The sequence below is a fragment of the Doryrhamphus excisus genome, chromosome 1 (genome assembly GCF_030265055.1).
Source record: "Doryrhamphus excisus isolate RoL2022-K1 chromosome 1, RoL_Dexc_1.0, whole genome shotgun sequence".
Lineage (NCBI taxonomy): Eukaryota > Metazoa > Chordata > Actinopteri > Syngnathiformes > Syngnathidae > Doryrhamphus > Doryrhamphus excisus.
Genome location: NC_080466.1, coordinates 21,731,956 through 21,750,702, shown reverse-complemented (window position 1 = coordinate 21,750,702; position 18,747 = coordinate 21,731,956). Strand labels below are relative to the sequence as shown.

General features: G+C 41.6%; 2 protein-coding genes across 6 annotated transcripts in view; one reads left to right on the top strand and one right to left on the bottom strand.

Annotated features, from left to right (window-relative positions):
* The window catches only part of dlc1 (DLC1 Rho GTPase activating protein), a 99,179-nt gene that overhangs the window by 2,704 nt on the left and 77,728 nt on the right, over nt 1–18,747 (top strand). For 2 of the 5 annotated variants that reach the window (XM_058091629.1, XM_058091624.1), the window contains exon 2: nt 15,366–17,050. In XM_058091629.1, the coding sequence (XP_057947612.1) occupies nt 15,395–17,050 (1,656 nt within the window). In that variant the 5' untranslated portion in view covers nt 15,366–15,394. Of the gene's footprint in view, nt 1–10,093; nt 10,190–10,276; nt 10,429–14,594; nt 14,878–15,365; nt 17,051–18,747 lie in introns of those variants that run through there. The other 3 variants (XM_058091627.1, XM_058091626.1, XM_058091625.1) reach the window with 3 other exon arrangements.
* Nucleotides 1,180–10,124, bottom strand: LOC131141926 (choline transporter-like protein 1). Its single transcript, XM_058091633.1, has 16 exons — nt 9,904–10,124; nt 9,593–9,679; nt 7,512–7,654; nt 6,585–6,721; nt 6,058–6,151; nt 5,801–5,970; nt 5,624–5,713; nt 5,397–5,539; nt 4,623–4,809; nt 3,892–4,060; nt 2,527–2,683; nt 2,367–2,450; nt 2,160–2,297; nt 1,856–2,092; nt 1,566–1,640; nt 1,180–1,482 (listed from the first exon to the last, which is right to left on the bottom strand). Exons 1-16 carry the CDS (start codon nt 9,925–9,927, stop codon nt 1,474–1,476), a joined length of 1,944 nt encoding a protein of 647 aa, XP_057947616.1. The 5' UTR covers nt 9,928–10,124; the 3' UTR covers nt 1,180–1,473.

The following is an 18,747-nucleotide window of genomic DNA, read 5'->3' as shown; positions in this document are numbered from 1 at the left end:
TCAGTTTAATGGTTGTTTACAAAAAAAATGCTTACTCAGTATTTTTTTTGCCTTTTGAAGCTCTACTTAGAACCTGCATCAGATCCAACAGTGCAAAATATAAATTATTGCAATCTTTCAACTGGTCTTAAAATTGTGATGAGTATATAATGAGCATTTAGCGTCCCTTTGGCACAAAATCACACTTGTCTCCCAAGTAGGGTAAAGGTAGAGATTTTAATAGACAATTTCAAGCAATGGAAAAGCATCTAAGTAAAACTAAGTAATGATGTGTGGAGCAGAGTTGACAAAAAGGTGATTTTCCGGTCTTTTCGTCTCTCTTAACAAAGGGCTTCCAGGAATGGTTGGAGCACTGTAAGTACTAAAGGGATCACTTAGCGGTGACTTATACAGCTGGCTATCAAGCATGCTCTTCTGTACTCCCGTGTGTTTTATGGGAGGAGACGGGCAGCAACACACAAAGAGAGCTTTCCCATCAATAACCTAATTGCTTAGTGGCTTGATTCCTGTCTGCTCAATGGCGCGCTGGAAAGCAAAAGCAGGGGAAGAGGCAGTCATGTTTGCATCAGTAAGACGGTTATATTAAAAGTTAAGCAATTTTAACAATTTTTAGCTGGTCTGTGAATGCATCTTAACACAAATGAGATGAATGTGAGTTGTTAATGTTTAACAGGAGGTAGTACAGTACATGAGACCACATGAAAAGATTGCAAAATTGCTTAATCACTCACTTTTAGGCATGAGTAATGGTGCTTTAACTCGACAAATTTGTGTGCCTTGCTTGTTCATTTAAAGTCAATTCAATTGCTGCCCCCTGCTGTTTAGAAAGGGTGGTGTACAACCGAGAAAGTAGGTTGTAGCTGTATATCAGTGGTTCATAAACTTTTCACAGTGGCGTACCCCTTCAGACATTTGACCTGAAGCCAAGGGACCCATACACTTTTTTTTTGCTTAACTTGAAATATTGGACATAATTGCTAATTAATCTTATGATTTCCAGGTCAAATGTGTTGTTTAAATTTGAGTTTCATACACTATCATGTCAGAAACGCCAAGGCCGACTTCATGCAGTGTTACTGTAGCATCAGGGAGCGATAATCAAACCACACTATAGTGAGGGACAATTGTAGAGCTTTTACTGTGTCTTTAAAAAAAAAAAAAAAAGATTACAGACCTCATGACATTTTTCTGTTTTATTTCAAGTACAAAAACAAGTAATATACAGCTTGAAGAGTCAAAAGGTTATTGCAAAGCTTCAACATGTGCTCTTGACCGTTTTAAAATTACAAGCCAACATGTTAAACCATGTTAAATACTATTTAAAATGTAATAAAATATTTACTAGGAGTGTCAGAAAATAAAAGAGCACAACCCCAAACCTTAGTGTCACAAAACAAAACAAAAAAAGGCATATTCTCCACAACATATTAGTAATGATGTAATTGGTTCGTCTCTCTTTTTGTCACACGTCCCTTAATGTGCCTAGAAGAGCGTACAAACAAAACAAAAACGTACATTTAGTAATCAAGCAGCTATCACTGATGCAACAAGAGCTCTGAACTCACCATGGCCTTCATTTCTCGTCCGCTTCCGTCCTCTGGCTTGTACCGACCCCTTTTCTTGCTGTTTTCAACAAATTCCTGAGAAGACCAACAGAGACTGTATCAGATCACAAATTAAGTCAAAGTGCCTCACATTTTAACTGAAGACTCAAAATTGTCCATCAGTGTGAATGGTTGTCTGTGTCCTGTGGTGGGCTGGTGACTAGTTCAGGGTGTTACTCACCCCACATCTCAGCTGGGATAGGCTCAGGCTTCCCTGACCATTAACAACATATCTCACATAGAAAATGTACCATCAAAGACTTGTCCATGAAGTATTCCCGTCCAGGGCTGCCGTTGTTGTACTTTGCGTCAACGGCAAAACACAGGAAGAGGACGTCCACCACGTTTTCAAACACAGAGAGGAAGCAGTGGGCCACCATGTAGGCAAAGAGGCAGATGATGAGGAGAGGAAGCACCCACACGGTGTACTCCCTGTGGTAGTTGAGCGCCAGCACACTGGCAAAGGCCGTACAGGCCACGATGAGCACCTGTCACAGACGCCAGAGAGGGTTGTTATATGAAACAGCAAGCCCAAAGGATGATTGAGGTTGGTACCTTTGCCAAAAAGAGGACAAAGTCGCCCACAGTGTTGATGGCTGCCACTCGAAGAGCGTTCTCCACGAGGATGGTGAAAGCATCACGTGCTGAGGTGCAGAAGCTGGTGCTGTTTATGGCTGTGGCCGTGTAAGCATTCTAATTAAAAAAAAAAAGACACCTCTTAAAATCCTGTTAATTTTCTCCTTTCGTTACTTACTGACTTACTTGATTCAAGTATGCCAGACACTTTTCCAGACACCACAAGCAGCACACGCATGATTTTAGCATGCAGCGGGCACACGCATTCTCCTAAGGGAAAAGAATCTTTACAAAAACTTCACCATCATAAAGATTTACAAACCACAGTGATGATCCCAAAGCTTACTTTTCCTTTGAGTTTACTGTGAATGTACATCAGAATGAGACGAGGAATCTTGACCATTGTGATGATGAAAGAGCCTTTGGCCAGAGTACCAAGGTGATAGCGGAGGGTACGCAGCATGGCCGACAGAATGGGAGTGGATGGCAGTCGAGATTTATCCCTGCAAGTCGAAGTCAAACACTTTAATTGTGGCTAGTTATCAATTTGTAGTACAGTAAACCTCAGATATATCGGATTCATTGTTCCCACTGGTTTTGTCCGATATAAGTGAAATCCGTTATATGCGTATACCGGAAAATGTCTGTTTTACGCATTATCGGATTTTATCTGTTATAAAAAGGCACTTCCTTGACTATGTTTCCAATGTACCTGGACACGCAGGCAACGCTGCAAACGCTGCAAATGACGTCGTATAGTGGCCTGTCACGATTCGGCGAATCGGAGCGCCACGATACGGCCATCCGATATATGCGAGGGAAATTTAATGGAAATGCATTGGAACGGGACTGGAGATTTTGTCCGAAATAGGCGAAATCCGTTATAAAAAATCCGATATTTGCAATGAATTTTTATTGGAAATGCATTACAGAAAAATTGGTTCTTTTTTATCTGTCCGTTGTGAGCGAATTTCCGATATATCCGAGTCCGATATATCCGAGGTTTACTGTAGTAATAGTAATAATTGAGCATTATATTTATATTCTTTAATACAGTGGAATTTTGTTTGTATAATGTAAAACAGGGCGAGATCCACCCAGGTGGCATCACTCCTCGCACGTGTGATTCATGGAAGGGTGGATGTCTAAGGAGCAATTTTATTGTAAATGTTGATGCGAAAAAAGATAAGGCAAATAGAGAAGTATAAACAATCAACTGACAAATGTCACAAACACTACTGCAAATTGAGTCACAGGCATTGACTGCTACATGTGCATCTCCAATAACTAAATAAGGTAACAAATACACTTTAGGGACAAGCTTTGCATTTGACGTTAGCCTTGTTTGATGATCAAGTTGTGAAGCACACAGCAAAATGATATGGCCTGCGCTGGACAGTCACACCTGCAGCTAGTATTTGTAGTTTCCCTGTTCTATCACTAGGTCTTGTGTGTACGTATGGTAGGAGCTTTGCAAGATATCAGACGCGAAAATGTCGATTGCTCTTTTCTTAAGTCAAAGCCTGAGTGTGTGACACTTGTTTTGCCTGAAACACAAAGATAAGAGGTCTGCTTTAACTAAGTGTAAAAAGAAGTACACTAAAACTACTTATGACAGTAAGTGTGGTATATCCATATTGTCGTGAGGAACCAATACTAGAATACTGTATTAATACTTACTGTGAAATGCTAATATTAAGTCTATTACTACCGTGTGAAGTAGTAGGTGACAACAGCGCCGGCGATGCTCATCTGCTGGAAGGCAAGGATGAACTCGCTGATCCAGATGAGACCCACAGCATGATACCACACCAAGTACCGAGCAGGTCCGCTCATCTGGTACTCAACCAAATTTGTGGAGTTGTTCTTCACCGGACTTCCTGTTGAAGGAAATGAAGTAGATGGCTTTTTTCAGTTTCATCTGCTGAATATTTCATCTTGTAGCTAAAGAAAGCAAGCAAATGGTTGAAACAGCCCTGAACTACAACAATAATAAGCATATTGATTATTAGCTTGGTACAGGCAGAATGTTCAATATAAGCCTTTTATTGGCTCCTATTAGCCTGCAGAGGTGAATCTAATGGGGTGGTGAAGCCATCTAACCAACTGATATGAATTATGAGACTGACTGACTTTACACTTATGATTTCCCTATTAACAAATAAAAATGTTTATATAAACTTTAAATTGCTGGAAATATGAATTAGCAGTGCAATCGAGAAGTGGGAGATGAGAAGTGAAACGATCCTTTGACTGCATCCTCCCACACCACGAGACTGGCACAAGATTCCGGATGTGGGAGTGAAGTCACACCACAAGACCAGGACAAAATGTCTCCAATGAAACTTGCTTGGAAATAGTATCACGGCTATTTTAGCGTCCAGAACTGCAGTACATACTTTTTATACTGACTATTATGAGTGGAACAAACTTGCATTTCACCTGCCAGTCCCAGGAGGAGGAGCACAGCCAGCCAATAGACCCAGAAGAGCATGAGGCAGAGGAAGGTCCAAAAAGGCTGCAGGACCAGCAGGGGAATATGGATGAACACTTTTCCAGCCACGTGGAACAGCGAAATTGTCAGAGACACACGCTTCCTCATAAACACCATGACCAGCAGGAGAACCACCTGGAAGTGGGGCACAATTTGTTCCACAAGCCTTACAAATGATCTGAGTAAAAGTTTGAAGTGATCATGCAAACTGAAATTAAGTGCCCAACAATTTTCACAGTGTAATTTTGAATTTTGAATTTTTTTTGTCCAGACTTTTCTTTTAAACCACAATTGGTAAAAAGTGCTCGCATATTATCATTCATTCATTTTCTACCGCTTTTTCCTCACGAGGGTCGCGGGGTGTGCTTCGGGGTACACCCTGAACTGGTCGCCAGCCAATCACAGGACACATATAGACAAACAACCATTCACACTCACATTCATACCTATGGACAATTTGGAGTGGCCAATTAACCTAGCATGTTTTTGGAATGTGGGAGGAAACCGGAGTACCCGCAGAAAACCCACGCATGCACGGGGAGAACATGCAAACTCCACACAGAGATGGCCTAGGGTGGAATTGAACCCTGGTCTCCTAGCTGTGAGGTCTGCGTGCTAACCACTAGACCACCGTGCCGCCGCATATTATCATGTAAAAAGCAAAACTAAATACATTTTACACAGGCATCTCCCAGTATAGTTTAAGTTGTCTTCAGTCATACCGTGAAAACTGTAGCACAGATGGCATACACGAGGAGTGCCTTCACGTTATCAGCTGCCACTTCTTTTCCAAAGACCGAGGTGGTGTTGTTGTTAAGAGCGTTCCTGTGGTCCACATACAGCCACCAGAGGACGCCTGTTCCCCCTGTAAAACACACAAAAAGCCACATGCCCAGTGTTATGCAGTATATGGCCTGATTTTTGTATGGTATGTGTTGTTGACGGTCACCTAGAGTGCCGATGACTGTGAGAATGGAGATAATCCACACCATGACTTTAGAGATGTAGCGGATGACCACCATCATGATCAAGGAAAGAACTGCAAGAAAGAAATGTCACCAATATGTTGCTTAGAATGCTAAAATAAACAGTCTGTATTGTAAGCCATATGTACAGTGTGTCTCACCTAAGGACAGCGCACAGAGTCCCACAATGATATCCTTGCTGGCCATCACTCCCGCAACCACTCGGCTAATAATATTGTTGTCAATAACCAAGTTGAAGAAGGAGACGGCCAGTTCTGCATAGCAGCTGATGTCCGCTGGTATGCAACGACGGGACAAAGGCACTGACTTACTGAAGAGGGAAAAAAAAAATCCTAATTAGTTTTTTTCATATTATTATTATTATTATTATTATTCTTAAGAGAAAACATCTGATTACCTTGGTGGAACGGGAAGCTTGGGACATTTAGTTAATCGGTCTGCGTGACCCGGATATCTTGTTGGACTAATATCATAGGTGCAGAGTGCAGATCCTTTTATGAAAATATTAATAATATGATTAGTTTAATTTGAAATGAAACACTGCGTAAAGAAATCATACTGGCATACTTAAAATGTGGCAGTAACAGATTACAAAATTAGGACATTGCATGATGTCGCAATTGACTTCAACAGCCACTGTAACTTTTGTCTGTTTAGTCGAATCACCACACCTTTTGGCGAATGGCAATTACACGTCATGATTTGTTAAAAAAACATAATCGCCATCAGGTATGATACTATTTAATACTAATTGCCCATAAGTAATTACCCGTTTGTCTAATGATTATGAAACTTTGCGGATATCTGTATTACATGTCTCCCAGCCATGTCTTCTAAAGCATTTTGAGCACCACCCACAGGGGGCATTACAAATGTAATTTGTCTATCACGACTGACAATTCAGTCTTTTGTTCTTTTTCTCACCATTATTCAGAGCAAACTGCTTCAAATCATAGTGTGTCTTCAGTTCAGTAGCAGGGCATTTTGATACACACAGGGAAATGCTCTTCATCTTCCTGTTTATGATGTCAATGCTGCACGGGTCCAGGAAAAATACATACCTAAGAGACATACAGAAAAACCTTTTATATTTACACATGCAATTGCCTTTGGTTAGAACAGGAGCCTGTTTAGTCATTCCACAGAAAGCTGGGACTTTTCAGTGAGGGCAGAACATGAAATACGGTGACATTTGCTACCCTGGCTGCACAGTTGCCTCTTTGTATCAGGAAAGTCTAGATGGCAAATCAGGCTTCGGTAAAGCATGAGCCATTGTTTGAGCAATACTGCGCCTGTAGACTGCATTCTGCTGGAAAGCTAGCGCCCACAGAAATGAAGATCATTACAATCATAACCTTCACATACTTACAGGATAGTGTTATTAATACATAAATGGAGAGTGAGTGAAATAGTATGAAAAGAAATAGTCTATAGAAATAGACAAATCTGTAATTCGTTCAGAATGTGAAGAATGTTAGCAAGAGCATACAAGAAGCAAGCATGACGCCCTGAAGGCTACTTTACTATGACAACCGAGTCAATGCAGGAATGTATGCAACAAGCTCAATCAATCAGAATTACAACCAAAGCATTTGATGAAGAGTATACACGCTTCCTACACTTTCACTTAACTACAAAATCAAATTCAAGCACTAAATTGTTCAATTGTGTGGAAGTGTGAACAGTGCAATGGTGACAGTTTGACCCTGGAAGATGAATACTATTTACATTATTTTCTACAGGAAAACCAACCACAGAAGTTCAACGTCATTTGTAATTTAAAACACTTTAAGAAATTCCATCAAGCAATCAATTAGTGATTGTGTTAGATATAGTACAGTATGAACTCACTTGTTGTCTACCATGTTCCGGCCACTGAGGTCAACTCCCTGGATCTTGGTGTTGTTTCGACCGCAGATGTTACCATAGCTGTCGTATCCATAGATAAGCCGTGTGGTAGCTCCGGTGACGATGGTGAAGCCACAAATACATGCCTGCAAATCACAATGGATATCATTAACATACAGCAGGGGTGCTCACACTTTTTCAGCATGCGAGCTACTTTTAAAATGACCGAGTCAAAATGATCTACCCACTACAAAAATGCAAAACATCTATTTATTTTCAAATGTATTGAGGATTATTTGTACGTACAATGTATGTTGATGTACCTTACATAACCAAATGAGCCAATATTGCAAAACACACATAATTAACTATTAACATTTTTTGTAATTACCTGAGTTTACTTTGATGACTTGCACTGAATTGAACCAGCCAGGGATGCATAGTCCGGACAGTAGCTGCTGATAGCCAGCCTCAAGCACACTTCCAAATGTTTATCAGTCATGGATAATATCCGTATCATAATATCCGTATAATATTCCATATCCGTATGGAAGTGATATGTTTTTTGCCTTTTTACTTGGTCCAGTTTTTGCCTTTTTACTTGGTCCAGCTCCTTCACTCATTTTAGTGACCATAAACTTTAGCGAGGGCTTTAAAATCTCGCAATTCGCCGACTAGCTTAGCACTTTGCATCGTTGTTTACGCATGAGCGGTGACCTAAAGGTCAAAATTCAGTTGTCATCTGACTGGTTGTCCTGTATGTCAATCAAGTAACGGGGATGGATGATAGGCTGACATCGTAAGTTCTGCTGCACTTAGAGACGTTGTTTGATTTGATTGGTCACCCGAAGGGCAACATTCAGTTGTCATCTGAATGGCTGCCCTGTATATCAATCAAGTGACGGCATTGATGCTGGGATGATATTTTTTTAATGTCACGCCGCGATCGACCAGCGATCGACCAGTACCACCTCCGCGATCGACCGGTAGCTCGCGATCGACTTAATGAGCACCCCTGACATACAGCGTGTCCCATAAAATTGACATCATTTGGTATAAAAACATTGCCAATCCTCACCCAAATTGTTTAACATTTTAACATGATGTTTACAGATTAACTAAGTTCAATGTTCTATGTTTTCAAGGTGAGGAATGAAAAGACGCACTGTATTTACTCTTACCGAACATTTGTTTAGCTTTGTGAATCGGCCAGAAAAATAGGCATTTTTTTGCATGAAACCCATCTTATTCCCCCTAAATCTGTAAAAGTACTTGACAATACAATAACAAATGTGTAACAGAATTTTACAGCATATATGTACACAAAAGGCTGCACGACGGATGAGTGGTTAGCACATAGGCCTCACTTCCCTTTCTCCGGGAACTCTGGCTTGCTCCCACATTCCAAAAACATGCTAGGTTAATTGGCGACACCAAATTGTCCATAGGTATGAATGTGAGTGTGAATGGTTGTTTGTCTATATGTGCCCTGTGATTGGCTGGCAACCAGTCCAGAGTGTACAGCACCTCTCGCCCGAAGACAGCTGGGATAGGTTCCAGCACCCCCGCGACCCTCGTGAGGATAAGTGGTAGAAAATTAATGAGTGTACGCAACAACAAGATGCAGGTGTAAGATGGCAATTAGGGAATATATGGTCAAAGTGGCTAACCGCAATCACACTTAATTGGCCCCACAACGGTAGTTTATCAACTTACTTTGTCAAATCTGTTTTGGTTTTGTGCTATATGCACATTCACATGAAAAGAGGCATTCGATGTCATATTAATCTACTTTTTCTCCATGTCCCCTCAGAAACTCAGCAGACCTCGCTAAACCACTAAACTTGCTTTGTCATATACCCCCTTAGAGTGTCAGAAATAGGCATATTTATGAGTGTATACATTATTTACGGGCATCTCGGTATGTAATCTACTGTACTCGGTTATACTGTTTTACTCAGTCAGTCGTGATAGGGCAAATGGCATGTATGCATTTTTTTAGTAGTTCGCAGTCCATAAACTATGTAGCAAGGTATTGCAAATTGTTGTTAGTAGTGAGTGATAGCGTAGCATTTTGCACATACCATCCCAATACAGAAGAGGATGAAAATGATGAGCCATGGGATATCCGTGCAGCTTCGTTCCTCCAGCGGGTTCCAGTCACGTTTACTCTGCCACGACATGAACACAGACAGGAAGTTCTACAGAAGTGTTTTTACGTTGAGAGAGCGGCACAGTGTGTCGACCCCCAAAGCCTGTTTCTGAGTCCGTTGTTGTGGCAGTGTTGGTGATTAAACAAGCCGCCTCTGTCTTTGTCACGTGAATGGTACACACACGAGACAGACACACTCACAACACATTCAACACACCCAATGTTTCATGCTGGCTAACCTACCTCTTTGCTGCTACAACATCCCATTGTAAAGAAAAAGATGGCGCGATGTGAAACAAAACTTTCGACGACTTTTCTTTAGTTAAAGTTTCCTTCTTTTGTTTCCACAACTCATTGCGGTCGAACTGAACAACTGTTGAGATTATCTGCTTCAGAGAAAACAATCAGCAACAGGCGACATTTTTCCGAACTCAACGCGTTAACTAAACGCGGAAGTAAACTTCCTCGTGATGCCTTCACGGATTGTCGGAAACTTTACAACGACTAACTGACGTTACGACTTTTACAAGTGAGACGCCATAAACTACGTTCGTATCTTGTTGTTCTTCTTTATTAAGCAGTGCTCTTAAATCTCACCACTGCCTCGTAAATCATGTGTGAAGCCTTTTTGTGACAGAAGGCTTGCCTTGTGTGAACGTTGAATTTCTGGGTGTCAGCGAAAGCAACCAGCGTTAGACTGTGGAGGAGATTCGATACAAACCTAACAAAAAGTCGTTCAAAAAGGCTTCAAAATCTAACATTAGCCCGGTGAGTGATGCTTAATACTGTGTTAAGTATGCTGGCTGATTTTGGTCATTATTCTGTTTGTAAAAACTAATTTGGGGATTTTATCCAGTATATTTTGTTGTTGTTGACTGTTACCCTAATACTGTAATGTACAATACTTATAGTCAAAGATGCACTTAATTCCCGGAATTATGGGCTTTAACAGATTATTTCACTGAACTATTACAGTACGACATCCATTCACACAGCAATTAGAATTTGTCGCCACCTGCTGCCTCTGTGTTGTTATTGCACCTTGTTGCTTTTAAGCAAGCATGTGATTCATGCCGGGTTGTTTTGTTCTTCGACTCTGTAGGATTTCAATTGCAGTGCTGCAACATAAAAATTTTATGTAGAGGCTGCTGAAGACTTTGTGAGAACCAGCTGACTTCCCAGAAGCACACTGTTTTTGTGAGTCCAGGCAAAATGTTGTCATTATTTTCCTTTGGTTTTGAGTCTCAGAAGGAGTCCAATACTTCTGCTCATCTTCATTACAACCATCTGTTCTCACCCGAATTCCCCTTCATAACATACCGTTGAAACATTAGCTAATATGTTTACTGTTTTGTTTTATAAACATTGAATTTCTTTTGGGAAGCCAGTGCTGTGTTTGTAATAAATGACCCAAAAACACCATCCCCCCACTATCCACACCGTTTGGAGGTGTTGGGATTAGGACAAACATCTCGTGATGAGGCAACTCATCTCTTGACTTTGGTATCTCAAAAGTGACAGCACTTCGGTAACAGTATACACGGATAACACATATTCTTGGATTCCTCAAAGTCGGCACTGCACATGTTTGGCCCAAACTATCCTGGCCCTCATAAACAGCAGCCCAAACAGACCCGTAACCGCTGCCAGGTTAGGATGTGAGGACATCCAAGAGGCGATTGTTTTGATGCCTTTTGGATGAGACATCAGCATCAACCTTCAGTTTGTCCGTGTGAATCAGTTTTGACCTTTGTAAAAGCAAACATCTTCTGTTTCACATTCCAAGTCGAGGCTCTGCTGTTGTGTGATTCACGTGTCAAGAAGCAATCCTATATATACTGTACAAGATTAAATCTGCACTAGGCTTCTCTGACTATTAGGTGAAGTCCAGAACAAAACTGTAGACTCGATGCTACACAGGAAACACTAATAGCAGTTTCTCAGTGTGACTTTTTCCACTGCCATCATAAAACTATTTGACCTAGATGGCACAAGACTGCATCATTTGTGCAGACAAACCAAACAACACATACACATACATACTTGAAGATTAGATAGACTGTTGTAGCCTGGAGATTGGTATGGTCCGTATCCGCAATAACTTGTACTTCCTGTTCCCACGGTACATCCACAAACCATGGTTACGGGCCAAGGCCCCCAAGGATTGCGCCTACAATGATGCCCGTTTGTTGCATTTATCTTATAGGCTGTTCATATTACGGGTACAGTGTCTATGCACTGAAAACGACTCAACATGCAGCCGTTATTGTCTGAATAGCTATGAACACAAGTACATGCAAAGATAATTGTGCTTTGCACAATTGTCAAGTGTTTCCAGACTTGCAACCAACTAAACACCTGCGGGGCAACCTCAAGGGCAAGGCGGAGGGCACATTGTGTCTAATATCTGTGATGTCCTCATGGAGGAGTAGAAGAGGATTGCAGTCACAACCTGTACAACTCTGGTGAATTCCATCCAAGAGGGTTATGGAAGTGCTAGATAATATTGGCGCTCACACTAAATATTCACACTTTGGACCCAATCCGGACATGTTGTCTATAATAGCAGTCAATTGTCTCTTGGCACAACAATATTCACTACAGCAATGCACCCTTCAGACAGTGAACTAATGATATTTAGAGCCATACAAAAATGGGACATTTAAGAAACTGCATATTGTAGTCTTCACCCTTTGTTTCCCCTTAAATATTGTAATTGAGAATTTAAATTACAGCTTCGTAATTGTTGGTTAACTATAAAAAACAGAAAGAGGAAATTTAAAAAGAGAGTTGGGAGGGGCTATGCCTGTGTCACCTATTTTCTCCTACATGGTCAGACCTTACTCTCAAACATCCTTTAATGCCAATCATTTAGAGTGACGTATTTTTCCAATAATAAACTAAAGTGCTAGGAATGCAAGGCCGTTTCCTTTGGGGCGTCACTGCTCCACTTAAGAAGCCAAAGGTTTTGAACAGTAAGGGATTATGGAGTGAATCATGAATGGGTCATTTTTATCCACGCTTGTGACCAAATGGCGCTTTCTCATGTGGTGCTTTTTAAAGAATTGTTCATTCAAACAACATGGATATAATAATATAATAATGTGTCTCAGTGTAACAAAGATTCGGCTGCAAATTACAGAATCCAAAGTAACAAAACAAAAACAAATCAACACTTCAGTCACCATAGCCAAGTCCTACTCCGCCTTAGAGGGCCTCTGGAAGCTGGTCAACCAGATCCACATTGAAGCAAAGACTAATTTTATTCAAGAGCAGCAAGAAAATGGGCCTCTGCAGCAAAATGGAGACTGTGGAGTATAATGCAGCAGTGTTTGGAACTAAGGCACTGAGACATGGCCAATATGGTATTTGCTTAGCACTCTGGGAACCTAACAGTACCTGCTTTGGCCGGTGAAAATCGTCAACAGCAAGTGAAGCCGCGGAAGGAGTATCAGGACACTCATCCTGGGCTGCTCTCCAGTCAGTCAGAGTGGAATTGTGAATGCGGTGCTGCGTCAAACTGAGCAATATGAACCACAACACCACCAAAGACTCACTATCCAAAATAAACCAGAAACTGGTATTGCAGCTTCACCGCTCTCGCAGCTCACTCACAACCACAGAGAGCCATCAAAGATGTATGTTGTCCCTCACATGTTGTCGGTTGAACACGTGTTTGCAAAAATGTCACTGATGGATCAAGAGTATGACGCGCAGAGCTGAGCATGTGGCCACGCGAGAGGGTCCGAATGGCGGGAGGGAGGCTACAGGATTGTAAATTATAGACTTGCACTGAATGTCTAAAGGCAGTAATGAGTGGATAGCCTGAGTCATGCTCCGTGTCAGTTCATACACTTCAATTGGTAGCCATATCCCCACTGAAGCCACGGCAGCCAAGCATATCTGTATTTCGTTACACTGCACTTGGCATAACCGCAGAGCGCATCATGTGACATTCTCTGGAGAATTCTTGTTGAACTTGGATGTTTTCCTTTAAGTACGACCATCTGTGTCCCTTAAGAGTCCGCAGTGACTTTTTCCCAGCGAGACACCCCCTCCAAAAAATAGCTCATCCGGCTCACATCTGGATGACCCGCAGGTTAAAGGCCGAGGAATAGTGGAAGGGTGTTTCATTCCACTTTTCCACATTGTTCTTGTTTTTGTGTGCATGGGATAATCTTGATTAATGTGATGAAATGCACATGGACAGAAAGGCATCATGCAATAATTGGTCAGGAAGTAAAAGCAACACATGATCAATTTTCAACACATTTCTGTTACCAAATGCTTGATTGCATGTTTTCAGTTTTTTTTAAATATTATTTTCAATCAGTAGCTTTTGCAACCCCATTCTCTGTTCAAATTAGCATAAAAGCAGTGACATCAGGTTTAGTATCCCTGATAGTTTCCATCTGTTTTGTTGATTTTTGTTCATGTTGAGCTAGGCTACATTGCAGTTTCTTTCATTGTGCCAGTGTATTTGATCAAGAATTCTTGTACTGTGACATAATGACAAATATTGGGCAAAAGCATGCCTTAGATAGAATTGCTTAAACAGGGCAGTCTTTTTTGGCCCAGCGCCCGGGGTCTTGCAGGGTAGTCTATTATTAAACTAAACAGAATTGGTGGGAGACTTTTTTTTTTTATTTTGCTTAGTGACAAGCTGTGAGAAGAACAGTTTTATGAAAATGAGAAGCAAATATGAGAGAAAAAAAATGGGAAAGAGACTAAAACTGGCCAAAAAATGTATGCTGGAGGAGGCAGAGGTAATACATTTCTTCGCTGTGTTGTGAAAGTTATAGGATGGGTGGATGGGGGCTGATAGGATGTGACTCAGACTCCCAGTCAAAATCAGTGGGGAGGAGACCTGATGAGAGAAGGATCGAATGGAGAAGACCAGGGGGAGGAGTAGAGGAAGGCAAAGCCAGCCCCTCTTGCACCACCCTGCCGCTCTGCATTCAGCGTCAGCAAAAAAACACTAATGTGATCAAGATGGAAGATGTCTTTGGACTTTCCGCTGCTCCTGGGGTTTCTGTCTGCCTTTGGGGTGTTCTTCGGCTGTCCGACCGTTGCACAGGGAAGCTACTAACTCCGGTCTCAAACCTGGAGTAAAGACAGCCTGCATCTTCTGCCGCACATCAAATTCCTCAGATGGATATGGGTTCACACTTGTTAAGGATACGTAGTACCAATTTTACTCAGTGAATGAATGACGAGGTAACTTCCACACTCTGAAAACAATTTGTGGCACTGTCACCAGATATTGTATTGTTGACTTTATGGCTACATGTGCTGTCTCTCGCCGCAAGAATCAAATATGGGTCCTGCAGTTGTTGGTTGGTTCAACGACAAGTTAAAGGATTGTCATGATTGACGTACAAGACGCAGATGACAGGTACCATCTTGCACAGCATCCAAGGAAAGAAAAAATGAAACTGTTATTGGTGATTTGACCCATCGTTTGGGCTCACTTATGTTTTGTTTAAGATTGTTGTCATCCAGTATCATAAGCATGCTAATGAGATATTAAAAAATATTAAAAAATTAACTACTATTAACTACTTCCTTTCGTATAAATTAATGTAAAACTAGTTTATTGAAATCAGGAAACTGAGAATGCACAAAAGCTAGAGCTCTAGCCAGAGACTAATTACTTCTTATTAGTTTATCATTCGTCTTCTCATCTTCTTGTCTTTTCATCCTAGGTCAAAAGGAATAGCGCTGGCTACCAATAATGCCAGTTGCCATCCGCAAAAGAAGTTGGGAGGATCATGTGACTCACCCCTCGGGATTACAGTACAGCTTCGATGATCTAGATCTGATCTGCTGCCATGGCGTTGACAGTGAAGGACTCTGGAGGGGTTTGGGGTCCTCCAAACAGGGCCGGTGGATAAGATGTGCCTCATTACCGGAGGGCTGCCACAAACTGTTTGTAGATGATCTGGCTCAGACGCCGCATGTTACAGATAGTAACATAAACGCTCCACTTGAAAAGAAGGTAGAATGTAACCACATGAAATCAAACTGTCTTGACCCAGAAAAGTTTTGCAGTATTTTGCCAAGTGACAAAAGCAGTGCTGTTATGTTTTGTGCAACTGACAACATCGCCCAGAGAGAGGAAACTGAAGTTGGCCTAGAGAGCGATTATAATATCTTAAAAAATCCACATATCTGTGTAGATGAGCAACAATGCATCTCTATATCTACAAACAATGGGCCCCCACTATCGCAATCTGCTGCTGGACAGCCTGGCAAACTTCCAGATCATCACCAAACAAAGGAGGGTCACACAGATAGTTACAGCAGACGTCCTGAAATTTCTGAGGCCACACTAATGCCGTGCTCAGCTGCTCGACCAGAACCTCAGCTTGACCTGCCAGATGTTGAGGACACAATTTCCATCCATGGCCATGCTGTCAGAAAGATAACCTCGGGCGGTAATACAATGGATAGCCTTCTTGTGATGTCACTGGCTAACAAAGCTGTGGAGCCAATCATGACTGCATTGGGAGAAGGAAAATGTGACAACGGAGCAACTGAAACCTGGACCACAGATTCAGCTGACAAACTGGGCGGATTAAATAACCCAGAAGTCCTAAATGAAAAATCCGGACCTGAGCATCCTTCCAAAGACATTCAAGAAGCAAAGCAGGACTACACTGGAGCACAGGATCGGGCCCCTTGTTGTGAAATGTCTTTCAAGACATTGTTGGAGCGGCGTGATTCCGAAACAAGAGCAATCAAAAACACCCAATTGGAGGAAAGCAGACCAGCAGAAGGAGGCGGCGAATCAGCAGATGTCAGGTTAGGGCCAATCATATCACCTGATATTTGTGCCAAAGTTCAGTGTTGCTCAATCAGCATGGAAGCACCCTGTGAGCAACCAGGAGGAGACATCAATATTCAGAGTGTAATGGTGACTGCAGGTCAGCCAAACAAAGACATTGACAATACGATCTACTCAACCTCTGCTGCGGCTCATCAGTTAGACAACAATTGCTTATCATTGGACACTATCCCAGAGGTAAGCCAGGTTGAGGCAGGTGGAAACCATGTACCCGCTAATATCAACACAACAATGGATGGTGAATATACAGCTGAACAACACCCCCAAAACCTGCCCGCCTTCTCAGCAGAGGTCAACAATGAGCTGTCACTGGAAGGACTCCATGGCAACGGTCGCCTCAATGAGTCACCTGGTTCTGAGGTTGGAGCTGGTCAGAACGAACGCCATATGCATGTGGCTACCGTAGGTACAAAAGGGCAGACGGACGACGCCACACGGGAGGGTAGTCCCAGTGACACATGCCTTGCCAGGCCATCTGTAGGTGGGATGTGCGAGTCTGGAGTTCACAAGGCTGAAGACGTGGTGAAAGTGCGCATTAAGAAGGTAAGGATGGAGTTATTCTAGCTGCAGAAGCAGTTATTCATTTTAGTTGTAACTGTAATTTTGTGATTAAGTGTCCACATAGCCAATGAATCATTTTTGTCCCACACTTTGGCAAACTTCTCGGAAAACAATGACTTCACTCTCACATGCTTACAGATCAGTAAGGGGTTGGGGGGGGTTGATCTGCAAAATGTTATTTGTCTTTCTCAATGGCTTATTGCGAAACAAAATGTATTATAAGTACTTTATGTGGCGACTATGATTGCACTTAGCATCTTACCAGGGTGAAAGGTTTAAGCCTGGGGCATAATTGTATGCTGGGTTATTTACACTCTGTGGTCTGCATAGCGGGCACACATAAAGTGCCAAAGATGGATTTAGGCTCGATTTTACAATGCAAAGGCCCCAAGACTTATTTATTTGTTTGGAATGACAACAACAAAAATCCATTAATTACAAACCGCACCCATTTTTTTTCACATTTTGTCTACAGCTTGTCCCAGTTTGGGTCACGGGTGTGTTGGAGACTGTCCCGACTGACTTTAGGCGAGAGGCGGGGTAACCCCCTTGGAATGGTCACCAGTCAATCACAGGGCACACACAGACAAACAACCATTCACACTCACATTCACAGCTATGGTCAATTTAGAGTCTCCAATTATCCTAACATTCTTGTTTATGGAATGTAGGCGGAAGAGTACCCCACCCACCCAAGCACGGGGACAGCATGCACACTCCATAATCATGACTGCACAAGTTTGACAGAAAATGAAAAGCTGTACTTTTTAAAAGATTTGCTCGTTAATGAAAATTCCTTCGTTATTACATATAACTAGGTTTTCTCCCAAATTAATTAACCATAGTTATTACTATTATTTCCTGTGTACAGCAATATTAAGTATCCTTCCATGGTTGCCCCGCCATATAGCTTTGGGTTTTGGTGAGAATGTTTACACAGAAAGCATCATATAAAAGTTCCCAGATTAAAAATTATTATTAGATTTTACTAATCTTTCTAAAAAGTAACTTACAAAATGCGACCTCTGGCAAAATTATCTGATTGGAATGAAATTTGCTGTAAAAAATGCTTTTGTGTCAAAGAAAGTTTCAGAAGGATATGATCCAGAAGTGCGTTTGGCAGTCATTTTACAGGGGAAAAGCCATTTAGATGTCTTTGTGGAATCTCCCTGGATCATCTCGTAATTTGTTTTGCTGATGGGTAGGATCTTATCCAAGGATGTTCTACATCTTGATAAAAAGCTGACCTCCTCTGAGGAAATTGGATAGATCCAGGCACTTCATTCAATCATTTTTCAGGTTCCTATTGAGGTTGAGCCACACAGATCCCCACTATGGTGTAACATCCCTGGGCAGCATTATTCTGTTTAATACGATACAGCGATGAATCAGGAGTTAAGAATTAACGTGAATTGAGCATTAATTTTGCTCATAGTCAAACCAAGGAAGTTTTTTTCCTCCCAAGAAACAACAATGGTTGTGTTTGGTAAATTGCCTTAAATGGCAAAACCGGAATAATCTTGATACTGGATGATCCATATGAACTAGTGGTTGTCTCTCTTGCAAAAAGAAGGTCAGCCCTCTAATTATGGATGTTTTAGTATATCAAAATTGGTTTCTACGTTGAGTTTCTGGAAGTTTTCTTATACGAGCTGGGTTGATGTCAGTCTTTGAGCGGC